Below are 27,506 nucleotides of genomic sequence, written 5' to 3'. Positions count from 1 at the left end.
AATGTCTGTCCACTATTTCATCCTTCTTCTCCACTAGATATCTGAAACTCAACATGGACAAAACAGAATTCATCATCTTTCTCCCATCTCACGTGACCCCCCCTACGAACCTATCAATTACAGTAAATGACTGCCCACTCTCCCCAGTCCCACAAGCTCGCTGCCTCGGAGTAATCCTTGATGCTGATCTCTCCTTCAAACCACATATCCAAACCCTTTCCACTTCCTGCCGACTTCAACTCAAAAATATTTCACGCATCCGTTCATTCATCACCCAAGAATCTGCAAAAACCCTAGTCCATGCCCTCATCATCTCTCGCCTTGACTACTGCAACCTCATGCTCTGTGGCCTCCCCTCAAACACTCTCGCACCCCTCCAATCTATTCTAAACTCTGCTGCCCGACTAATCCACCTGTCCCCCCGCTATTCCCCAGCTTCTCCCCTCTGTCAATCCCTTCACTGGCTCCCAATTGCCCAGAGACTCCATTACAAAACCCTAACCATGACATACAAAGCCATCCACAACTTGTCTCCTCCATACATCTGTGACCTCGTCTCCCGGTACTTTCCTGCACGCAACCTCCGATCCTCACAAGATCTCCTTCTCTACTCCCCTCTTATCTCCTCTTCCCACAATCGCATACAAGATTTCTCTCGCGCATCACCCCTACTCTGGAACTCTCTACCACAACATATCAGACTCTCACCTACCATCGAAACCTTCAAAAAGAGCCTGAAGACCCACCTCTTCCGACAAGCCTATAACCTGCAGTAACCACCGATCGACCAAACCGCTGCACGACCAGCTCTACCCTCGCCTACTGTATTATCACCCATCCCTTGAAGATTGTGAGCCCTCGCGGGCAGGGTCCTCTCTCCTCCTGTACCAGTTATGACTTGTATTGTTTAAGATTATTGTACTTGTTTTTATGTATACCCCCCTCACATGTAAAGCGCCATGGAATAAATGGCGCTATAACAATAAATAATAATAATAATAATATCACTACGCTAATATCACCTTGTGGTGTTTGATGCAGGAAACAATGTGTAATATTATCACGTTTTCAAGTGTGGTTTATGGGATGCAAATATTTGGTTTACCTGGCACCAAACTCCAACCAAATAATTCATGCAAGCAATTTTAATTATGAAAACGTTACTCCATTGGGCTTAACCCCTTAACGACCACCGATACGCCTTTTAACGGCGGTAATTAAGGGTAATAAAACCACAGCGCCGTTAATTCACGGCGCTGTGGAGAAAGTACATAGCACCCCCCAGTGTCGGATTTTCTCCGGGGTCTTGGCTGCCAGGGGTAGCCGAGACCCCAGAGAACATGAATCGGTCGGTTTTTACTGACCCCGCTTTTGCGATCGCCGTTATTAACCTTATAACGGCGACCACAAAAAAAGCCGCGATTATGCAATAAATTTCACATCAGAGGAGAGAGAAATAGGGTCCTCGATCCCCCCGATCCCCCCCGGTAACTCTCCGTGGTCCTCACTTCCCTCCCGGTGGTCCCGCGTCCCGCCGGCGTCCTCTGATGGGCGCCGCCATCTTGAAAATGGCGGGCGCATGCGCAGTGCGCCCGCCGGGAATCTGCCGGCTCCAGCTGGCAGATTCCATTCATTATTTTGATCACTATGATAAACGATCATAGTGATCAAAATAAAAACAATAGTACATAGCCCCCCTGTTTATCACCCCCTTATATAGGCAAATATAATGAAATAAAGAAAATATTTTTTTTTTTCAGTTTTCCTTTAGGGTTAGGGTTAGGGCTAGGGCTAGGGTTAGGGTAAGGGTTGGACTAGGGTTAAGGTTGGGCTAGGGTTAGGGTTGGGCTAGGGTTAGGGTTAGGGTTGGGCTAGGGTTAGGGTTAGGGTTGGGCTAGGGTTAGGGCTAGGGTTAGGGCTAAGATTAGGGCTAGGGTTAGAATTAGGGTTAGGGCGAACTAGGATTATGGTTAGAATTAAGATTAGTAATTAGGGTTGGGATTAGGTTTAGGGTTGGGATTAGGGTTAGGGGTGTGTTGGGGTTAGGGTTGGAGCAAGAATTGAGGGGTTTCCACTATTTACAACTTTGGGGGTCTAAAAATTGGGGTCTAAAAAATCACTTTTGTGGAAATAAAAATTACTTTTTATTTTCACGGCTCTGCGTTTATAAACATCTGTGAAGCGCTTGGGGGTTCAAAGTGCTCACCACACATCTAGATAAGTTCCTTAGGGGGTCTAATTTCCAAAATGGGGTCACTTGTGGGGGGTTTCCACTGTTTAGGCCCATCAGGGGCTCTGCAAACGCAAAATGATGCCCCCAGACCATTCCATAAAAGTCTGCATTCCAAAATGGCACTCCTTCCCTTCCGAGCTCTCCCATGCACCTAAACAGTGGTTCCCTCCCACATATGGGGTATCGGCGTACTCAGGACAAATCGCACAACAACTGTGGGGGTATGATTTCTCCTGTTACCCTTGTAAAAATAAAAAATTGGGGGCGAAAAGGTCATTTTTGTGGAAATAAAAATGGATTTTTTATTTTCACGGCTCTACGTTATAAAGTTCTGTGAAGCACTTGAAGGTTCAAAATGTTCAACACACATCTAGATAAGTTCCTTAATGGGTCTAGTTTCCAAAATGGGGTCACTTGTTGGGAGTTTCCACTGTTTAGGCCCATCAGGGGCTCTGCAAACGCAACATGATGCCCGCAGACCATTCCATCAAAGTCTGCATTCCAAAATGGCACTCCTTCCCTTCCAAGCTCTCCCATGCGCCCAAACAGTGGTTCCCCCCCACATATGGGGTATAAGTGTACTCAGGATAAATCGCACAATAACTGTGGAGGTATGATTTCTCCTGTTACCCTTGTAAAAATAAAAATTTGGGGGCGAAAAGATCATTCTTGTTGGAGTTTTCCACTGTTTAGGCACATTAAGGGCTCTCCGAACGCAACATGGCATCCGATCTCAATTCCAGCCAATTCTGCGTTGAAAAAGTCAAACGGCGCTCCATCACTCTGCCGTGTGCAGAAAAAGTGGTTTACCCCCACATATGGGGTATCGGCGTATTCAGGAGAAATTGTACAACAAATTTTGTGGTTGATATTCTCTTTTAACACTTGTGAAAATAAAAAAATTGGTTCTGAAGTAAATTTTTTGCAAAAAAAGTTAAATGGGAATTTTTTCCTTCCACATTGCTTTAGTTCCTGTGAAGCACTTAAAGGGTTAATAAACTTCTTGGATGTGGTTTTGAGCACCTTGAGGGGTCTAGTTTTTAGAATGGTGCCAATATTGGGTATTTTTTGTCATGTACACCCCTCAAAATGACTTTAAATATGATGTGGTCCCTAAAAAAAATGGTTTTGTAAATTTTGTTGTAAAAATGAGAAATTGCTGGTCAACTTTTAACCCTTATAACTTCCTAACAAAAAAAAATTTTGCTTCCAAAATTGTGCTGATGTAAAGTAGACATGTGGGAAATGTTATTTATTAAGAAATATGTGTGACACATCTCTCTGATTTAAGGGCATAAAAATTTAAAGTATTAAAATTGCAAAATTTTAAAAATTTTAGCCATATTTCTGTTTTTACATAAATAAACACAAGACTTATCGAAGAAATTTTATCACTAACATGAAGTACAATATGTCACGAAAAAACATTCTCAGAATCAGCGGGATCCATGGAAGTGTTCCAGAGTTATAACCACATAAAGGGACAGTGGTCAGAATTGTAAAAATTGGCCTGGTCATTAAGCTGCAAACTGGCTCTGTCGCTAAGGGGTTAATGCAACAGAGATACATCCAGCCTTACAAAGTGGCCTATATAGTGGTGCAGATTGCGATCAAGTTTATATATTGTATTACAAGTGGAAAAATATAAAGAAAATTAATTCCTTCTAGTTATTGGTACTTCCCTCAAGTTATTGGTTCTTTTCATTTTGTTTTTCAATTTTATATATGTCTCCCCTTAACTCATTTTTGTTTTGTTTTTTATCCCTTTACCCCCAAGGGTGGATTGCATGTTAATGACCAAGCCAATTTTTTCTATTCTGACCACTGTCCCTTTATGAAGTAATAACTCTGTCTGGAACGGTTCTATGGATCCCGTTAATTCTGACATTGTTTTCTCATGACATATTGTAGTTCATGATAGTGGTAAAATTTCTTTGATATGACTTGCGTTTATTTGTGAATAAAATGGAAATTTGGCAAAAATTTGGAAAATTTTGCAATTTTCCAACTTTGAATTTTCATGCTCTTAAAATAGAGAAATATGTCACACAAAATAGTTAATAAATAACATTTCCCACATGTCTACTTTACATCAGCACAATTTTGGAACCAAAATTTTTTTGTTAGGAAGTTATAAGGGTTAAAAGTTGACAAGCGATTTCTCATTTTTACAACACCATTTTTTTTTAGGGACCACATCACATTTGAAGTCACTTTGAGGGGTCTATATGGTAGAAAATACCCAAAAGTGACACCATTCTAAAAACTGCACCCCTGAAGATGCTCAAAACCACATTCAAGAAGCTTATTAACCCTTCAGTTGCGTCACAGGAATTTTTGGAATGTTTAAAAAAACTGAACATTTAACTTTTCTCACAAAAACTTTACTTCAGATCCAATTTGTTTTATTTTACCAAAGGTAACAGGAGAAATTGGACCCCAAAAGTTGTTGCATAATTTGTCCTGAGTACGATGATACCCCATATATGCAGGTAAACCACTGTTTGGGTGCATGGCAGAGCTCGGAAGGGAAGGAGTGCTGTTTCACTTTTCAATGCAAAATTGGCTGGAATTGAGATCTGACGCCATGTCGCGTTTGGAAAGCCCTTGATGTGCTTAAACAGCAGAACCCCCCCACAAATGACACCATTTTGGAAAGAAGACCCCATAAGGAACTTATCTAGACATGTGGAGAGAACTTTGAACCTCCAAGTGCTTCCCAGAAGTTTATAATGTTGAGCTGTAAAAATAGAAAAAATTTTATTTTTTTCACAAAAATGATCTTTTAGCCCCCAACTTTTTATTTTCCCAAATGGTAACAGGAGAAATTGGACGCCAAAAGATGTTGTGAAATTTGTCCTGAGTATGCTGACACCCCATATGTGGGAGAAAACTACTGTTTGGGCGCATGGCAGAGCTCGGAAGGGAAGGAGCACCGTTTGACTTTTTCAATGCAGTACTGACTGGAATTGAGATCAGATGCATGTTGCATTTGGAGAGCACCTGATGTACCTAAACAGTGAAAAAAAACCCCAATTCTAACTCCATCCCTAACCCCAAAACACCCCTAACCCTAATCCCAACAGCAATCATAACCCTAACCACAAACCTAACCCTAATCCGAACCCTAATCCAAACCCTAACTTTAGCCCCAATCCTAACGGGAAAATGGAAATAAATACATTTTATTATTTTTTCTCTAACTAAGGGGGTGATAAAGGGGGGTTTGATTTACTATTTATAGCAGGTTTTTATAGTGAGTTTTTATGTTTGGCAGCTGTCACACACTAAAAGACACTTTTTATTGCAAAAAATAGTTTTTGCATTGTCACATTTTGAGAGCTATAATTTTTCCATATTTTGGCCCTCAGGATCATGTGAGGTCTTGTTTTTTGTGGGACGAGTTGATGTTTTATTGTTACCGATTTTTGGGAGGCAGAATGAACAAAAACCAGCAATTCATGAATTTCTTTTGGTGGGGGCATTTATACCGTTCCGTGTGTGGTAAAATTGATAAAGCAGTTTTATTCTTCGGGCCAGTATGATGACAGTGATATCTCATTTATGTTTTTTTTATGTTTTGGCGCTTTTATACATTAAAAACTATTTTATAGAAAAAATAATTATCTTTGCATCGCTTTATTCTGAGAGCTACAACTTTTTTATTTTTCTGGTGATGGAGCTATATGGCAGCTTGTTTTTTGCGGGACAAGATGACGTTTTCAGTGGTACCACATTTATTTATATCCGTCTTTTTGATTGCATGCTATTGCACTTTTTCTTCAGCAGTATCAAAAAATCAATGCTTTATCATCATAAAGCATTGATTTTTTGCCTTGTTTTTTTCCATGGTGTTCACGAAAGGGGTTAACTAGTGGAACAGTTTTATACGTCATTACAAGCTCGGCGATACTAAATAAGTGTGCTTTTATTGTTTATATTTTTTTAATTCAAATATTGATTTAGTGATAGAATATATATTGATTTTTTATTATTATTTTTTTTTAATATTTTTACAATTATTTAATTTTTTTATTTCATTCTATGTTTTACAGCGTGTCCCACTTCATTTTGTGCAGGCTGATCGTTTATATGGCATGCAGATCTGCATGCCATATAAGCTGTCAGTGCTGCAGGGATTTGTCACTAACCTCAGAGACCTCCTGACATGCACTGTGCATGACAGGAAGTCTCTGAGCTCTGATAACCCGGATGTCATCATGACAACGTCGGGTTACCATGAGAGCAATCGGGACCCCGTGTGATGCCGCGGGGTCTCCGATCCAAAGGCAGAGGGGCTGTCACAGCTGAAAGCCCCTCTGCCTGCTCCCGGAACAATGCAATCATGTTTGATTGTAGTGTGCCTGAGGTTAAAGTGCCGGGATCGGTCCGTGACTGCTCCTGGCTCTTAGTGCCGGGTGTCAGCTGTGAGAATGAGCTGACACCCGGCCACGATCAGCCGCGCTCCCCCAGTGAACGCGGCTGATCTCCTATGATGTACTATTCTGCCCATGGGAATAGGAAGTCCCAGGACAAAAGATCATAAGATCATAAACATTACATTTACATCTGTTCAACGTCTGTAAGCAAAGATTTTATTCACTTGTATTTCCTGAGCTTAAATATGCAGAATATAACTTTTCTCATTATTCTTACCTTCAACTTGAGCCATAACCGTACATGTCTGTGTTCTCATCTGCAAAGGAAAAACATTCACAAATGTAGTAATACTGAAATAGAAAATACAGTGGAAATTTTACGTGAGTACGGATTCAAAAAAATGATCTAATTTCCACAATAGTAGGAAGTATGGTGCAAATGTTATAAACTGGCCTTTTTATTTAGAACAAATAAAAAGTCTCTGGATTGAGCACATATTATTGCTGTGGCCACATGTTGGTATAGTATGTCAGGTCATAACTGCCGAAATGTAGAGGCCTGCAGTGTATAACAGAAATGATGGCAGTCAAGCAGCATCGTTTTAACAGGTATAGGCTTATTTTTTATTTCATTACATATACTTTTTCATTTCCAGAAAGTACCGTATATGAGAAAAGTAAACCCCACCCAAACTTGAAAAAACTTTTTTTCAAAACTAAGTGGGTCACATTTTTAAAACAACTGCACGACACATTGGCATATACCTACTAAATATTAAAAAGCAGAGACATATCTAGGGGAAAGCAGACAGGGAATGTGCCCCAGGTGCAGATAGCGGGAAAGGAAGAAGGAAAGCCGAAGGAACAGTTTTTTTTTGCAACATGCATAGAAATACATGCGGTCACGCTCTAGTAAGGAGCGCTGCTGGCCAGTACGAGCATTGCATTGCGATCATAGTCCATATTATACGGCCGTCTAACTTTGCCTTTAGCTACAGGCTCTATAATAGGGATGGGGCACACCCCAATGGAGAGGGTGCAGCTGGGGAAGGAATGGCTAGAAAGTTGGAGCAATGTTGAACTAACGACTGGGGGGAGGGCAATTACTGTACAAAAGGGAAAGATTGTAGATAGTTAATCGTAATTAATTATTAATTAATTATAATTAATACTGTTGGAAGAAAAGTAATACAGTATAATGGGGATAACAGAGACATTGCTTGACACAACAATGACTGGCAAGTTAATTTTCATGACTATAGTGTATTTGGGGGGGGAGGGGTTTGCTTATATCTCAAATTTTCCCTAAAACCCATCTTGTGGGATAATATACTGTATTGCGAGTCTTTAAAATTGGAAATAAGGTGAGTGAGAAAGAATAATAAAATACTCTGTTATATGTCTCCAAATATAATAGAAGCAGCAGAAAATATCTCCATAAAGCAATTAGATGATGCATCAGTTTTGGGCTAAAAAAATATCATGGTGGTCTTCAACTACAGAAACCAGCAAAGGCCCAGTGAAGGAATACAGGTTTTTGACAATAATAAAAGAGAATTACCTCTCACAACTGATGAAGGACACAAGATGGGGGCAGGTCTAAACTTAACTTTAACCAAGAGGCCATACAGTATGAAATATACAGGTTGGTGGGGTCGCATGGGTAAAAGTTATCACAAAATACTAAGTTTTCACGCATCCATTAATAAGATTACTGTATAGTAGAGGATGTTAGGGTTTGTGGATCGCACAAAATATAAATTATGAAATGGTGCGATCATAACCCGGGGTCCACCGTGCAGAGATGGTATACTGCTGCTATACAACAACGGACAGCGAGAAGTATCTGCTCGCTTGACATCGGCGAGTAACCACTAACCCGGTATGATAGGAAACGGAATCTGTTGTTGCACAGAGACCGCAGAAACCAATGCCGAAACCTGTTATACCTCACAGGCTACGGCGAAAGGAGCACTAGCCTGAGGTCACAGGACACTGCTCCTGAGACACGAGGAGCATGCCCCTCTAGACCCACTAGCGCCAGGAACCACTACTGTGGGCCAGGCAAAGTTCCCCCTGGAACACTGTGCCCTGTTAAACGTCACAGGGTGCAGCAAGCATTAGCCTACTGCTCTGAGCGTGTACCGCGTCTGCACTTGCGGCTGCCACTAACCAGCCTGAGCTTACAGCTGGAAAGCACACTATCTGTGAACGGCGCCATACAGACGGATGCTCCAACATATGCGGTACTGTGATGCCTGTGCTGACTGGCGCCCACTGGCGCTAATGGATGAATGAGCTGGATGCACTACGGCGCTAGGCAGTACCAGTGCTGACTCTAACCTCTAAACCCTACTAACACGCGTATCAAAGGGAAGGGGTTTCATAATGAGTCATTCACCTGTATCATACATCCATCATCACACACACCACTTATAAACATAAGAACTAATATCTATCATAGCGCATGGTGGGGCAGCAATGTGAACCTTTTATAGCAGCGTCCTTCCGGGACCTTCCTGATGGTCCAATCCAAGCTGGAGAAGGACCTGAACATGTGACCTCCGATCTCCAATGGGAGATCATCCCACGGGCATGCTCAGTGGACTGAAAGGAGGACTTAGTCCCTGGAGTCATTCGCTGATGACCAGCATGCGTTGCTATAGCTGGACCAGAGGTGGCAACAGCAACCAAACCCACAATGCTGGTGTGAGCAGAGCGCCGGGATTGACAAGTCTGCTGAGCAGGCTCCACTGCAGCCAGAGAGGAATGGGAGACTGCCGAAGGCGAAGCTCGGGATTCCTGCTGTGCAGCAACAGGAACCCAACGCCTAACAGATGAGTTACAAGGACACTAAACTTCCGGAAGGTAAATTTCCATTGGCTAAATGATACTGTTAATGCTATAAACTGGAGCAAACTGAATAGGCCTTGTGCATTATATATACCCTGTAGATATAAACATGTTAGAAATAGGAGAAAACCTATGCCATATGAAACTATCTCAATAAAAATAACCTCATGACCCAACATCATTATGAGTTTATGAAAGGGGCCTGGTCTGAACAGCTTCTATGAGGAGGAAAATACCAGATTGGACCAAGGTACGGCCGTGGTTGTCATCTATCTGGACTTCTCAAAGGTGTTTGATTCAGTACCACATAAACGGCTAATACATAAAATAGGAGCAATGGCACTAGGAGAAAATAAGTGTGATTGGGTTATCGACTCATCCGGTAATACTAAACAGAGGGTGATTATTAATGAAACACAATCAAATTGGGTCACAATTAACAGAGGAGTACCACAGGACTCAGTATTGTGCTCTATTCTGTTTAACATTTTTTAATGATCTTGATACAGAGTAAAATTTCAGTATTTGCAGATGATGCTAAACTCTGCATGGTAATCAACACAAATGCGGATCATTTAATTTTACAGAAGGATAATGTAAGATAGAGGCTTGGGCTGACATATGGCAATTGAAGTTTAATGCAGATAAATGTAAGACCAAGCACTTAGATCAAGGAAATAAAATATATAATTATGTACTAAACGGTAAAACATTTCGTCACTGAAAAGACTTGGTTGTATGAGTGGATAGCACACTCAACTATATTGACCAATGTCAGGCAGCTGCTGCCAAGGCAAATAAAATCATAGGATGTGTTAAAAGAGGCATACTTGTTCATGACATGAGCATAATTTTTCCTCTATGCAAATCACTAGTCATGCCACATTTAGACTATTGTGTACAATTTTGGACTCCAGTGTATAAGAAGGATGTAGCTGAGAAAGAGTATGCAAAGTAGGTTATTAAGGGAATGGGTCAGCAGTATCAAGACAGATTATCAAATTTGGGGTTATTCAGTTTGGAAAAAATGAAGGTTTAGGGGTGAGTTTGTTACACTTGAAAAACATTTAAAAATACAGTACAGAGATCACTCTTCTCAGAGCCGGCTCAAGGTTTTCGCGGACTCCGGGTGAAAGGGTCTCAGTGGGACCCTTTAATACATACCACAATTCATGATGCACAGATAGGGCAGAGAAATATAGTATAGTGCTAAAGATTTCACATATTTCTTACATTATTGTAAATTCTACAATAGCTCAGAAACCGGACAGTATAGTCCTCCATACAGTATTATGGGTACGACATAGTGCTCCATACAGAATAATGAGCCCAATATATTGCTCCATACAGTATTATGTGCACCACCACATAGTGCTCCATACAGAATAATGAGCCCCAAAAATTTGCTCCATATAGAATAATGGACCATATATAATGCTCCATACAAAATAATGAACCCCATATATTTCTCCGTACAGAATAATGAGCCTCATATAATGCTCCATACAGTATATGATGGGCCCCATGCAGTATAATGAGCCTCATATATTGCACCATACAGTATACTGAGCAACATATATTGCTCCATACAGTATAATGAGCCCCATATAATGCTCCATATAGTATAATGAGACCCATGTATTACTTCATACAGAATGGGCCCCATATAATACTCTATACAGTATATGATGGGCCTCATATGATTTTCCATATATATCAGGTCCATATGATGCTCCATATATATTGGGTCCCATGTAATGCTCTATGTATGATGGGATCCATATGATGCTACATGTATAATGGGCCCCATATAATGCTCCAGTAGATGATCGGCCCCATATATAATGGGCCTTATATGATGCTCCACTATATGAAGTGTTAGGGTTGCGGATCACACTAAAAATAAAATATAAGAAAGTGCGATCGCACCCCGGGGTCCACCGTGCAGAGATGGTAAACTGCTGCTCGGTAATGGCGGAGAACTAACTGAACACCGCGACGGGTTAACCACTGACCCGGTGTGTACAGGAGCGAACTCTGTTGCTTCACAGAGCCACTGGAACTAATGCCAGAGCCTGTTAACTTCACAGGACTTGGCATGGGCAGCGCTACTAAACGGTCACAGGACCCTGCCCCAGAGACAAGGGATAGAGTCCCTCTAGACCACCAGCGCTCAGCGTCGCGGCTGCGGTGCCAGCAAGAAAGTAATATAAATATACAAGTAGCGCGCAAGTGTGCACGGTGCCACTCTGGCATGCGCCACTAATCGCCCAGGGTTGGGCTAACCAGCGCACAACTTGCATGCGGCGCTGCAATGGTGGCTGCTATAGACTTGGCACGGTACAGTAGTGCCACATACAGGACAACACCACTGGACGCTAGTGTGTGCTGACACTTAAGAGCATGGTGGCAAGAGCATAGCCACCCATTGGCGCTGACTCTAACTCTAAACCCTATAACAAGCACAACCAGAGGGAGAGAGTCATAAGGAGTCAGTCACCAGTCTCATGCATCCATCATCAAACATTCCACTGACAGTATGAGTCTATATAAACGCATGGCCGAGCGACCATGCGAGTCTTTTATAGTGGCGACCTTCCGGGACCTTCCCAGTGGTCCAATCGGAACAGGCACGGGACCTGAGCATGTGACCCCTGAACTCCAATGAAAGGTTGAGCCACGGGCATGCTCAGTGGAGCGAAAAAGAGACTTAGTCCCAGGAGCTACTCGCCACTGGCTAGTGCAGGCTGCTATAGCTGAACCAAGGATGACAGCAGCAACCAACCCGACAGCACTAGCTTGAGCAAGGAGCCGGGAGCGACTTCTTTGCTGAACAGGCTCCTCTGCAGCCGGGACTGAATGGGAGACCACAGAAGGCAAGGCTCGGGTTCCTCCTGTGCAGAGGGGGAAACCCAATGCCTACCATGAAGGACCCCATATATTGCTTCAAACATAAAAAAATAAAAAATGAAATATTCACCTCTCCTCACTGGCCGCTGCTCTGTTCCTCAGCGTCGCACTATTCCCATTCACTGTGACTGTTTAGGCAGAGGGTACATACTAGTGACATCATCGCTCCTGAAACTTCACAGTCGGACCATAAAAAGAAGAGAAAAGGAGCATGTATATAGCAGGGATCACCAAATGGTAATAACAAAGAATGCTTTAATGTAACACCAACACACTAGAAAAACATTAAAAAAATTTAAAACTGCAAAAATGCAATTATCATGATACAAAGACCCACAATAGGGTTAAACCCCTGCCAAAACCCCACATAGACAGAGTGTTGCACAAATAGACAAAAACATATATAGCACTGTGTGAGTTATCAGGCTAAAGATAAAGAGCATATAGCAAAACACACTGTCAATTTAGAGGAATCCTACACTGCAAAAGCAGAATTGTTAAACAGGCCAGAGTGCAACACTCTGTCTACCATATTATGGGTTTTTGTATCATGATAATTGCATTTTTGTGGTTTTAAATGTTTTTAATGTTTTTCAGCACCATGGAATCAATGGCGTTATATAAATATTAATAATAATAATAATAATAATAATAATAATAATAATAGTGTGTTGGTGTTACAATAAAGCATTCTTTGTTATTACCATTTGGTGATCCCTGCTATATACATGCTCCTTTTCTCTTCTTTTTATGGTCCTACAGTGTTTGGCATGTAGCGGGTGATCCTGTGCAGTGGTGCCCTCCAGTTTTGTACATTTGAAACTTCACAGTCAGAATACACGAAAGACACCTCAGCAGTGGAACAGGGAGAGGCAAGTACCAGGGCACTAAGCAAACAGGGGGGCCCACTCTCTACTGACAACACTGGCACAGGCACCAAGCCCCCATAGCGCGCCGGTGTCCCCAACTGCGAGTGAGCCCCCCTGCCTGCTCAGGACCCCGACACTGACACCAGCCCTGACTCTAATGATCATTTTTCCCTAGACTTGCAAGAATGACACTCTCTAAAAGGAAAGAAGTTTTAATCATCATCACAGACGGCAATTCTTTACAGTGCAAGCAGTGAGATTATGGAACTTTTCACATGATGTAATGGATGATTCACTAAAAATGTTCAAGGAAGTCCTGGATGCCTTTCTTAAACAATATAATATTACATCCTAAAAAGGGCAAATGGAAACCAAGTCTTAAAAAATCTCACATTTTTATTATGGTATTATTTAAATTTTTTTTCATTAAATATGAAAATCAATTTGTACATAAAACGTGAGAACACTACAATAAGAAAAAGTATCACTGCACCATCACGGTAAATGGCATAAATGACTGAAGAAAATAAACATCCCAATTGATATGAATTGATATTTACATATACAGGTAAAATATGCCCAAAAAATACTGTGCAAAGAGCAGAAGTTTGTTTCCACATGTATATCAAAAAATCCTGTGATTTAAATAAGATACCATGACAGTATTCAACAGTATTCATTGTGTGAACTTTAGAATATCAAGGCGTAAAAAAGTGCAGAGTGCAAGGATATGTAAACAGTAAGTAAATAGAGTCAACAATACTTGCTAGTGCAATGTATAGGGATAATTACCCCCAGGATGCATGCTGAGACATCAGAGTAGACAAAGAAGGTAAGAGGCTAAAGTGCCATAAGTAAACAGTGTAATGAATGCATATTACCTCAGTGGTGCAGGCAGGAGAACCCCGACACGTGTTTCGCATTGGCTTTTTCGAGGGCATATTTTACCTGTATATGTAAATATCAATTCTTATCAATTGGAATGTTTATTTTCTTCAGTCATTTATGCCATTTACCGTCATGGTGCAGCGGTAATTTTTCTTGTTGTAGTGTCCTCGTACAAACTGATTTTCATATTTAATGAAAAAAATTTAAATAATACCATAATAAAAATGTGAGATTTTTTTTTAAGACTTGGCTTCCATTTGCCCTTTTTCAGATGATTTATATTTGAAGCTGTCTCCTAGGCATTTTCTCATTAGGAATTCCAATATAATATTACAAATTAAGGCTTATGTGATGGGGTATTGATCAAGGGAACAAGTCTGATCACATATGTGGAGTCCAGAAAGAATTTTCCCTTTAATGTGGAACAATAAGCATTTAATAATTCGGTTTTTGCCTTCCCCTTGGTTATCATGTTAGGTTATAGGCTGAACCGATTGGACTTATGTCTAATTTCAACCTTAAAAATCTTCAAAAGTATGAGTCCGCATTCACATGTTTAGTATTTGGTCAGTTGTTTACCTCTGTATGTGAAAGCCAAAACCCGAAGTAGATAAAAAATTCAGAAGTGGAGACATGTTTCTATTATACTTTTCCTCTGATTGTTCCACTCCTGATTTTGGCTTACAGATACTGAGGTAAAATATTGACCAAATACTGAATTTGTTCATGGCTTAAAGCCCCCGTTACACATAATGATGTCCCAGCAATCCCACCAACGATCCGACATGATGGGATCGCTGGGACATTGTTAGGATGATCGCTGGTGAGCTGTTACAAGACAGCCCCTCCAGCGATGAGGACCAGCAACGCTGGTTTCTAATGTATATGTCGGGTATCCAGGAGCCGTGGCTCCTGGATACCCGCTGTTTACCTTGGAAACCGGCGCACATGCTGGTTTCCAAGGTAAACATCGAGTATCTAAGAGCCGCGCGACTCCTGGATACCCACTGTTTACATTAGAAACCAGCGTCGGTGGTCGCTGGTCTCTCGCTGCCACATGCAACAATGCGTGCTGGCCAGCGGGAGACCAGCGATCGAAAAACGGCCCTGGCCGATCGAGCACAATCAGCGATAACCGGCAGTGGGGCCGGCCGCTGATCCCCGTCACACACAGCGACCTCGCTGGCGAGATCGCTGATGTGTCACAAAATCATCGATCTCACTAGCGAGATCGCTGTGTGTGACGGGGCCTTAAGAGTGGTGTTCTGGATGATGAGGCTGCACTCATAGTAGCTGAAAGGAGTGGCATACTGCAGAATGGGGATCTATTCAGAGGGGCAAAGAACGGTGGTATACTGCAGGATAAGGCTCTATAAACAGAGGAGGCTGAGAGGAGTGATATGCTTCAGGATTGGACTGTATATACAATATAATGTCTGAGAGGAAATATGTACTGCAAAATAAGGCATATATAGAGGCAGCTGAGAGGAGTCATGTACTGGAAGATGGGACTATATATAGAAGAGGCTGAGTTGAGTGATATACCACAGGATAATACTGTATATAGAGAGGCTGAGAGACAGTGGCGTAAGTAGAGTCTGATGGACCCAGTGTAAAATTTGGACCTGGATCACACACGTACACACAAACACACATGCAACCATCCACCCCACCCCAGCATGTTGGTCAGATGTATTGGTCCTTATAGCTTTCTAAATCCTATAAGGACATACGAGTTACGCACCATCCCCCATTATGTAGTAATGCTCCCCATCCTTCCTGGTATATATGTCCTCCATCCTGGGCCCATCCAAGTATATGTTTCCCCCATCCTGGTATATACTGTATGTCCCTCATTCTGTCCCCATCCTCATGTGTATATTATATATATACAACTCTGGCAAAAATTAAGAGACCACTGCACAGTTTTATAAAAATCAGCTTCTGTACATGTCTGACAGCCAATCCATTCCAGTGTCGGTTGAAATCCAACCAGAGTACACCTCATTCTACTTAATGTGCTTCTGATCACCTGAAGCAAATCCTAGTTAATGAAGGAAAGTATAAAAAAAACCCTGCTGTGGTGTTCACAATCCTCTTGCAATAGGACACACTAGATGGCAACACAAGTGCTAGTAATAGGAATGAAAAAATATCTTATTAAACATGCCAAAGGAGTTTGAAAGAAAGTCTTGAGTGAGGAAAAGAAGGGCTCAATTCTGTATTTACTAGCAGAGGGAAGTGAGCATCGTGTTGCCTCTATCCTTATAAGTTCTAAGACGGGAGTCTATTACAACAAGGTCAAGCAGCAGATATTGAGGACAACAAAGCTACAGACTGGCAGAGGGCGAAAATGACTCTCCACTAACCGGATGACCGTCATCTTATTTGAATGTCATTCAGCAACTGCAGGATGACATAAAGTAACCTCCAAAAGGAATGGCAAATGGCAGCTGGGGTGAAGTGCCCAGCAAAAACAGTTCATAACAGGTTCCTAGAGGCAGGGCTCAAGTCATGCAAAGGTAGAAAAAAGCCTTTCATCAATGAGAAGCAAAGGAGAGCCAGACTGAAGTTTTCCAAAGACCATAAGGATTGGACCATAGAGGACTGGTGTAAGGTAATCTTCTCTGATGAGTCTTATTTTCAGCTTTGCCCAACACCTGGTCATCTATTGGATAGTTCGAGACCTGGAGAAGCATAAAAGCCACAGTATCTTGCACCCACTGTTAAATTTGGTGGAGGATCGGTGATGATCTGGGGATGCTTCAGCAAGGCTGGCATTGGGCAGGTTAATCTTTGCGAAGGACGTATGAATCAATCAATCCGCATACAAGGTTATCATGGAAAAACAGTTGATTCCTTCTGCTCAGGCAATGTTCTTTAACTCTGAGGACCGGTTTTTCCAGCAGGACAATGCGCCATGCCACACAACTAGGTCAATCAATGTGTGGATGAAGGACCACCACATCAAATCCCTGTCATGGCCAGCCCTATCTTCAGACCTGAACCACATTGAAAACTTCTGGAATGTAATCAAGAGGAAGATGGATAGTCACAAGCCATCTGAAAAATCACACAAACTGAAAATTTTTCAGTGGTCTCTTAATATCCTGTGTGGCTTAGCATATATATACATATATATATAGCACCCCTGAGGGTCCAGTCGCCACAGAGGTACTGCACCTCAGCCAGAGGTGTGGTACTCTGCTCTCGGGTAAGGAGGGGATACCACCCACACCCACACACTAGCACCCAACACTAGACCTCTCCAGGCCAGGGAAGGACTAGGTGGAAGGTATGGGTAGAGAAAGTGGAGAAGGGGAGCAGCTTAAGGGAGTGACAGTGAGAGGAGGAGTAGTCAATTGGTGCTGGGGACTGCAGCAGTGAGGAGCTTGTCCCTAGACTTGAGAAGAGTGAGAACCAAGAGAACGTCGCCCGACAGGATCCGAGGCTGCTGGCTTGGGACACAGTGTGTGAGGTGCAGGGCAGGAGAGGTGGGAGCCAGCACAGTGAAATAGCCAGGGAAGGAACATCAGAAGGGGGTTCTGATACAGTGTACCCCAAATTACCTGAGAGCTGGCTGGACCACCGACCCGGAGGACACAGCACCCGCCTGGGGACTGTAACTGTTAGAACTGTGAGTAAAAGTGTGAAGACTGCACTCCAATGTGTTTTCCAATTTATTTACAGTGTCACCTGCCTTGCACTACAAACACCATCATCAAAATTAACACCATAACTGCCCTGGGGCCTAGCTCTACCCGTGGAGAGCTGTACCAACTCTGCTGTGTCAACAACTGCCCCAGTGGATCTGAACTGCAGTGTCAACCATATCATCATTGCCAAACACCACGGGTGGTGTCACGAATTAATCCCCTAAACGATACTTCTTGGATATCGGTCAGACGCCTCTCTCACAGCCAAACCAGATCTTCTCCCACTTTGCACTGATGAGGGGCAGTACCCCGAAACACAGTGTCTGCAAATGGAGATTCTGGCTTGGCTTTTATCCTAAGTCATGTAACTAGGCTCGTTAAAGGGTCAACATTGACTTTTAGGATTGCTACCTCCAATAGGTGGCACTAGAGTTCTAGTCCTCTTCCTCTCTGAAGAGACAATTTGCATAATTAGAATATTTCCCAGAGGAGCATTGCGGCTTTAAGTCTCCTCACCTCGACATGCTTAGCATGTCATTCTCCGCAAGGAGAAATTATACTTCTTGGATATCGGTCAGACGCCTCTCTCACAGCCAAACCAGATCTTCTCCCACTTTGCACTGATGAGGGGCAGTACCCCAAAACACAGTGTCTGCAAATGGAGATTCTGGCTTGGCTTTTATCCTAAGTCATGTAACTAGGCTCGTTAAAGGGTCAACATTGACTTTTAGGATTGCTACCTCCAATAGGTGGCACTAGAGTTCTAGTCCTCTTCCTCTCTGAAGAGACAATTTGCATAATTAGCATATTTCCCAGAGGAGCATTGCGGCTTTAAGTCTCCTCACCTCGACATGCTTAGCATGTCATTCTCCGCAAGGAGAAATTATACTTCTTGGATATCGGTCAGACGCCTCTCTCACAGCCAAACCAGATCTTCTCCCACTTTGCACTGATGAGGGGCAGTACCCCGAAACACAGTGTCTGCAAATGGAGATTCTGGCTTGGCTTTTATCCTAAGTCATGTAACTAGGCTCGTTAAAGGGTCAACATTGACTTTTAGTATTGCTACCTCCAATAGGTGGCACTAGAGTTCTAGTCCTCTTCCTCTCTGAAGAGACAATTTGCATAATTAGCAAAATTAACACCATAACTGCCCTGGGGCCTAGCTCTACCCATGGAGAGCTGTACCAACTCTGCTGTGTCAACAACTGCCCCAGTGGATCTGAACTGCAGTGTCAACCATATCATCATTGCCAAACACCACGGGTGGTGTCACAAATTAATCCCCTATAAACATTTCCCCAAACATTTTATTGCACGCTCAGTGCCACGGACCGGGTCACTGCTGCCGTGACATCCCCAGAAGAACTGACCGGCCCAGTACCGAGACCCCACTGTCCTAGCAGGAGCTGCATATATATATATATATATATATATATATATATATACAGTAAATATATATACACACTGTATGTCTTCCTTCCGTCCTGGTATATAAGTTCCCCATCCTGGTTCATACGAACTCTATCAATGTATATACTGTATGTTCCTAAAACTGTGCCTATCCTAGTATACATGTTACCCATCCTGGCCCCCTCCTAATATATAAATGTGCCCAATCTTGGGCACATCCTGATTTATATGTTCCCCATCTTGGTATATTTTCCTTTATCCTGGGCCCATCCTGGTATATGTGATGACCACACTGGGGGGTCAGTCAGCAGATGGCATGATATACACAAATGTATGGTAAAAGGGTGAGGAAGGCCCTACCGATAGGGAAATGAGGAATGGTCACCTCCTGTTTAAATCAGAGCCTGACCTTGCACTCCCCTAATGCCCAAAGTGGGTCCTTCCCCCCACCACCATCAGGAACCTCATCCCTCGCTGTCATCTCACACTGCCCTGGCTACTGCACTGGCTGGCAAGGGCGCTAGCATCACCACTGCAGATAGTACAACACAGGGGACAGTGACAAACATAATAATAGTAATAACACAGCTTAGCTTTACAACTTTCTCTGCTGCAAAGCACCGCACAGCAGAATAAAAGCACCAGGATCACGAACTCACAAAACCAGCTGATACACCACAGCAGTCAGCGAGCTCCTTACTCCAGTCTTGGTCACTGTAGATTGTTCTATCACCTACAATCAGCAGATGCATCAGGTGACCATTTAAAAGAAGGATGGTGGGAGTGGTCACCACCCACATCAGCTGACCTGGCAACGCTGCAGTTTCAGAAAGCTGCCAGTAAGGGAAACAGGCGTTAACCCCTGCTGGTCTGAAAGGAAAAAAGTAACATTTAAATCATAGTGGAACCAGAACTGCCACAAATCCAAAAATGGATCGTGACAATATGTGCCTCATTTTGCCACTGTTTTTTTTTGCGTGGAAACAAAATAATTGATTCTTCTCACTTTCCCTCTGCTCCCCCACTGCGCAGCGTCCTTTTTTGAAGCCGGCAGCTGACTTCAGTGTGCAAGTAATGGGAGTGTATGACATCACTGCCTTGCACCCCCAGTCATGTGCATGCCAACGTCAGCTGCTGGCCTCTGATTAGTTGGCAGCATGTATTGCAGCACATGGACCCCTATGCTGCAATACACTTCAGCTGAATGTGGGTCCGAGGAGGCACTTCAAGTTGAAGTTTGCCATGGCGTTAGCGAGCCCATCACCCTCTGCAATCACGATCGTTACTCCCTTGCTGAGAAAAGTTATATATTCCACAATGGGGCTGTATATGGACAGAGAAAAAAATTACTGTACGTGGACTGTATATACAGGGAGTGAAAAGAGTGATGTTCTGCAGAAGGGACTGTATATAGGGCAAGAAAATGATGTACTGCAGGGTGAGTTGGTACATAATAAAGCTGAGAGGAATGATTTCCTGCAGGAAAGTAGAGACTGTTCGTATGATCATGCTAACACCCTGACACGGGTAACAGAAGATAGAAAAAAACTACCAAAGACAAAAGCCACATACAGGGGTTGGACAAAATAATGGAAACACCTAACGTTTTGGCATCATAATCTTCGAACATGTTATAAACATGCAAACCGTTACATATGGTAATGTTTTGTAGTTGATTATTTGTGTTATGTGATATGTGTATGTAAATTAACTGTTTGTTTTGCAGAATTGTAAGAACATTGATTAAAACCTGATACCAATGGCAGACCTCTCGGATTTTCAAAGAGGCCAAATTATTGGTGCTCGTATGGCAGGCGCTAGTGTAACAGAAAGTACCCGAATGCTTGGCGTGTCAAGAGGTACTGTCTCCAAAGTAATGACTGCGTTTGAAAGAGAAGGAAAAACGTCCGCAGCAAAGCACAGGTCCGGCCGAAAGTCGAAGTTGACTGAGAGAGACCGTCGGACTCTAAAGCGAATTGTGAGAGAGGATCGAAAGACCACAGCTCCAAAAATCACTGCTGAGCTCAATGAACACCTACAGAACCCAGTTTCCATGAAAAATGTTTGTCAGGAGCTGCACAAATTTGGATTCCACGGAAGAGCTGCAATTAGAAAACCGCTGCTCTCACTGACAAATGTTTCCAAGCATTTAGAGTGGTGTAGAAACCTCCACAATAGGTCCCTCGAGCAGTGGAAACATGTGATATTCTCAGATGAATCATCATTTACCCTATTTCCGACCTCCGGCCGAGTGTACGTTTGGAGACAGCATTTCATCCAGACTGCCTTCTCCCAACCGTAAAACAAGGCGGAGGTTCTGTGATGATCTGGGGTGCTATTTCGTGGAGATCCGCCGGGCCAATGATATCCCTTCATGGAAGAATTAACAGCCGCGATTGTTTAGGCATTTTGGGTGACCAAGTGCATCCTATGGTTCAAGCACTGTTCCCGGAGGCGAACGCCATCTTTCAGGATGATAATGCACCAATTCATACAGCTAGAATTGTTAAAGCATGGCACGAGGAATATTCTAATGAAGTTGAGCATCTCATCTAGCCCCCACAATCCCCAGACCTCAACATTATTGAACACTTATGGTCGATTTTAGAGATTCAAGTTAGACGTCGATTTCCGCCGCCATCGTCGCTCAAAGAACTGGAGGGTGTTTTAACTGAAGAATGGGCTACAATTCCTTTGGAAACAATTCACACCTATTATGAATTCATACCTCAGATAATTGAGGCTGTAATCGCCGCAAAAGGTGGACCTACACCATATTAACCTAACTTTTGTTGATGTTTCCAGGTGTTTCCATTATTTTGTCCAACTCCTGTATATACCCAACTGGTTTCTGTACAGACTAGAAAAGGCCCTAACAGCATAAATAAATATACCTCATGAGACTTGGCTGTCTAAAAGACCTCCAAAGTGTTTTTCACACCTCTTGAGAAACCATAGGGGAGGCCACAACATAAATCCAACAAAGATAAAGGAAAGCATGCAAAAAGACACGAGAACCCAGGGTGAGAAACTAAAACACATTTACAAGGATTGTCAGGCATAAATCGGAGAAACAAAAAAAAACACAGAATAAGTGAAACCTCCCAGACTCCCAAAGGTGGAGAACAAAGGAAAGGTACTAAGGAGAGAAACTCATGGATTTGCAGCATGGTAAAAAACTGAGGCTCACAGGACAAGGTAAAGCCGTAGCTGAGGAGCTAGAACTCCAAACACCAAGCTACATGGAAGTATAGCCAGCTAGTGATCTCAGTGAAAGGTGAACATATAAAGCCAATCCCAAAATGTGATAGGACTGAGCCAAAAGTGAAATTGGAAAACACCTGGAGAGAAGCCAATTAGGAAAGTAAAACCAAGACAAAATAAACCATCAGCATTTGGACAGAGATGAAAAAGACTGTAGCTCAGCAGAGAGGGAAACCGACCACGCAGCAAAAGGTCACCATTTCAAATCACGAGACCAAACCATAATAACTGTATATAGGAGATGTTGAGATCAGCAGAGTGATGTGCTGCAGGAGGGGAATGTATGTAGAGGAGAGAGGGTTTATTTGGATACTGGAGGATGCTGAAAGGTTCATGTCTTTTTACATGTGAATAAATGCTGGAGGAGGATGGAGAGAGGGTTGTGATATTTGCATGGGACTGTATGTTTGAAGAGGCTGATCAGAAAGGGTGATGTCTACTTACATGGGATTTTATGTTAGAGGAGACTAAAGAGGGGGAAATTATGTTATTTTCATGAAACTGTGTGTTGAAGGGGGCTTAAGGAATGGTAGGCATGAAGTTATGGCCATTGGGGCTAATAGCAATGAAGTGATTTTTTCCCCAAACTTTTTCATCTTATAATATGAAATAAATGGGCATTTTTACCAGATTCAGCAATACATGTGCAGTGCCAACAAGGAGAGGTGATGGAGCTGGGGAACGAACTGCAATATTGGCATTGGGGATGAACAGACTGATTTCTGAGTCTCCCAAAATAATGTGAGGAAACAGATTAGGAAACTAAACATAGGTAAAGCAGCAGGGCCAGAAGGACTCAGCCAACATATTCTTAACCCCTTTACCCCCAAGGGTGGTTTGCACGTTAATGACAGGGCCAATTTTTACAATTCTGACCACTGTCCCTTTATGAGGTTATAACTCTGGAACACTTCCATGGATCCTGGTGATTCTGACATTGTTTTTCTCATGACATGTTGTACTTCATGTTAGTGGTAAAATTTCATTCATATAACTTGCGTTTATTTGTGAAAAAAAAACGGAAATTTGGCAAAAATATTGAAAATTTTATAATTTTGCAACTTTGAATTTTTCTGCCCTTAAATCACAGAGATATGGCCCACAAAAAACTTAATAAGTAACATTTCCCACACGTTTATTTTATATCAGCACAATTTTGGAACCAAAATTTTTTTTCTTAGGAAGTTATAAGGGTGAAATAGCACAAAAAGAGGACTTATAAATCCTCCAATAATAGAAGACAACAGCAAAAAAGCAGAAAGGTTTACCCGTCCAGGCCTCCAGACAAATGCACTATAAGGATGCAGTGGACCCATATAATTAAGATGGCAACACAGGTGCAAGAATACCGATGAAACAACCACTCACAGCCTACCAATACATGGAGGGGGCGGCTGCCTGATATGTTAAAGAATACCGATGAAACAACCGCTTACAGCCTACCAAGACATGGAGGGAGTGGCTGTCTGGTATGTTAGTAAGTTAGGAAGTTATAAGGGTTAAAAGTTGACCAACAATTCCTCATTTTTACAACACCATTTTATTTTTAGGGACCACATCACATTTGAAGTCACTTTGAGGGATCTATATGATAGAAAATACCCAAAAGTGACACCATTCTAAAAACTGGACCCCTCAAGGTGCTCAAAACCACATTCAAGAAGTTTATTAACCCTTCAGGTGCTTCACAGGAATTTTTTGAATGTTTAAAAAAAATGAACATTGAGGTCCAATTTTTTTTATTTAACCAAGGGTAACAGGAGAAATTGGACTGCAAAAGTTATTGTGCAATTTGTCCTGAGTACGCTGATACCTGATATGTGGGGGGAACTACTGTTTCGGCGCATGGCAGAGCTCAGAAGGGAAGAAGCGCCATTTGACTTTTTCAATGCAAAATTGGCTGGAATTCAGATCGGACGCCACATCATGTTTGGAGAGCCCCTGATGAGCCTAAACAGTGGAAACCCCCCACAAGTGACCCAATTTTGGAAACTAGAACCCCACAAGGAACTTATCTAGATGTGTAGTGAGCACTTTGAACGCCCAAGGGCTTCACAGAAGTTTATAACATACAGCCGTAAATTTAAAAAATCATATTTTTTCCCAAAAATGATCTTTTCACCCCCAATTTAAATTTTCCAAAGGAAACAGGACCCCAAAAGTTATTGTGCAATTTGTCCGGAATATGCTGATATTCCATATGTGGGGGCAAACCACTATTTGGGCGCATGGCAGAGCTTGGAAGGGAAGCAACGGCATTTGACTTTTTTGGCTGGAATTGAGATCGGACACCATGTTGTATTTGGAGGGGCCCTGATGTGCCTAAACAGTAGAAACCTCCCACAAGTGACCCCACTTTGGAAACTAGAACCCCCAGGGAACTTATCTAGATGTGTGGTGAGCACTTTGAACCCCCAAGTGCATCACAGAAGTTTATAACGCCCGGGCGTGAAAATAAAAAAATCATATTTTTCCACAAACATGATCTTTTAGTCCCCATTTTTTTTATTTTCCCAAGTGTAACAGGAGAAATTGGACCCAAAAAGTTGTTGTACAATTTTTCTTGAGTACGCTGATACCCCATGTGTGGGGGAAAACTACTGTATGGGCACACGTCAGGGCTCGGAAGGGAAGTAGTGACGTTTTGGAATGCAGACTTTGATGGAATGGTCTGCGGGTGTCATGTCGCATTTGGAGAGCCCCTGATGTGCCTAAACTGTGGAAACCCCCCACAAGTGACCCCATTTTGGAAACTAGACCCACCAAGGAACTTATCTAGATGTGTGGTGTGCACTTTGAACCCCCATTTGCTTCACAGAAGTTTATAACGCCCGGGCGTGAAAATAAAAAAATAATTTTTTCCACAAACATGACCTTTTAGTCCCCATTCATTTTTTTTATTTTCCCAAGGGTAACAGAAGAAATTGAACCCAAGAAATTGTTCTACAATTTGTCCTGAGTACGCTGATACCCCATATGTGGGAGAAAACTACTGTATGGGATCACATCGGGGCTCGGAATGGAAGTAGTGACGCTTTGGAATGCAGACTTTGATGGAATGGTCTGCGGGTGTCATATCACATTTGGAGAGCCCCTGAAGTGTTTAAACTGTGGAAACCCTCCACAAGTGACCCCATTTTGGAAACTAGACCCACAAGAAACTTATCTAGATGTGTGGTGAGCACTTTGAACCCCCAAGTGCTTCACAGAAGTTTATAACGTAGAGCCATAAAAATAAAAATTATTATATTTTTTTCCACAAAAATTATATTTTTGCCTAATATTTTATTTTCCCAAGGGTAACAGGAGAACTTGGACCCCAAAAGTTGTTGTGCAATTTGTCCTGAGTAGGCTGATACCCCATATGTGGGGGTAAACCACTGTTTGGGCGCGTGGCAGAGCTTGGAAGCAAAGGAGCACCGTTTGACTTTTTCAGCGCAGAATTGGCTGGAATTGAGATCAGATGCCATGTTGCGTTTGGAGAGCCCTTGATGTGCCCAAACAGTGGAAACCTCCCAATTCTAACTCTAACCCTAACCCCAACACACCCCTAACCCTAACCCTAATGGGAAAATGGAAATAAATACATTTTTTTCATTTTATTATTTTTCGCTAATTAAGGGGATGATAAAGGGGGTTTGATTTACTATTTATGGCAGGTTTTTATGTTTGGCAGCTGCAATACGCTAAAACAGGGTTCCCCAACTCCAGTCCTCAAAGCCCACCAACAGGTCATGTTTTCAGGATTTCCTTAGTATTGCCCAGGTGATAATTACATCACCTGTACGATACAAGGGAAATCCTAAAAACATGACCTGTTGGTGGGCCTTGAGGACTGGAGTTGGTGAATTCTGCGCTAAAAGACGCTTTTTATTGTAAAAATAGATTTTGCATCACCACATTTTGAGAGCTATAATTTTTCCATATTTTGACCCACAGAGTCATGTGAGATCTTATTTTTTGCAGGACGAGTTGACATTTTTATTGGTACCATTTTCGGGCATGTGACTTTTTTTATCGCTTTTTATTCCGATTTTTGGGATGCAGAATGAACAAAAACCAGCATTTCATGAATTTCTTGAATTTCATGAATTACCACACACGGAACGGTGGTTTACACCGTTCCGTGTGTGGTAAAATTGATAAAGCAGTTTTGTTCTTCGGGTCAGAATGATTACAGCGATACCTCATTTATATAATTTTTAAAGTTTTGTCGCTTTTATACAATAAAGACAAGTTTATATAAAAAATAATTATTTTTGCATCGCTTTATTCTACGAGCTATAACTTTTTTATTTTTTCTCTGATGATGCTGTATGGCAGCTAGGTTTCTGCGGGACAAGATGACGTTTTCAGCGGTACCATGTTTATTCGTATCCATCTTTTTGATCGCGCATTATTGCACTTTTTGTTCGGCGGTATGATGATAATCCATTGTTTTTTGCCTAGTTTGTTTTTTTTTTAAGGGGTTCACTAAAGGGGTTAACTAGTGGGACAGTTTATAGGGTGGGTCATTACGGACGCGGCAATACTAAATATGTGTATTTTTATTGGGTTTTTTTATTTACAAAAAAAGAATTTATTAGGGAATATATATTTTTTAATTTATTTAGAATTTTTTTGCAATTATTCTTACATTCATTTTTGGATATAGCTGGAACCTCTGTATGCGCAATTTTCTTTGATTTCTCTAGTGCGTTCAAAACATAACAGCCACTTTTACTAGGTAAAAAGATGAGTGTTATGAAGGTGGAAGAGGGGATGAGAAATTGCAGAACTGACTACCTATCAGACAGGCCACAGTTTATACACATGGGAGCGGATGAACAAACTGTACTTTCTAAGGAAATTGAGGTTGTTTAATGTGTGCAGAAAAATATTAGAAGTGTTCTGACACTCCGTAGTGGCAAGTGCCATCTTTTTCGCAATCATGCGCTGGGGATGTTGTATGTGCGTGTCTGATGCTAATAAGCTGCATAAGCTAATCAAGAAGGCAAGTTTGACTGTTGGCTGCCATCTTGACACTTTAAGGGGGAAGTGG

At 42.2% G+C, this 27,506-nt stretch overlaps 1 protein-coding gene across 1 annotated transcript in view; it reads right to left on the bottom strand.

The window, feature by feature from the left end:
* The window catches only part of SUSD1 (sushi domain containing 1), a 488,868-nt gene that overhangs the window by 81,808 nt on the left and 379,554 nt on the right, over positions 1-27,506 (bottom strand). Inside the window, exon 21 of the mRNA XM_073549625.1 lies at positions 6,890-6,929. Coding sequence (XP_073405726.1) covers positions 6,890-6,929 — 40 coding nt within the window. The remainder of the gene's footprint in view (positions 1-6,889; positions 6,930-27,506) is intronic.

Source organism: Dendrobates tinctorius, unplaced genomic scaffold (assembly GCF_039654945.1).
Source record: "Dendrobates tinctorius isolate UK_male_01 unplaced genomic scaffold, ASM3965494v1 ptg000160l, whole genome shotgun sequence".
Classification (NCBI taxonomy): Eukaryota; Metazoa; Chordata; class Amphibia; order Anura; family Dendrobatidae; genus Dendrobates; species Dendrobates tinctorius.
Note: the sequence above shows the minus strand (reverse complement) of the source record. Positions and strands in the feature narration are given on the sequence as shown.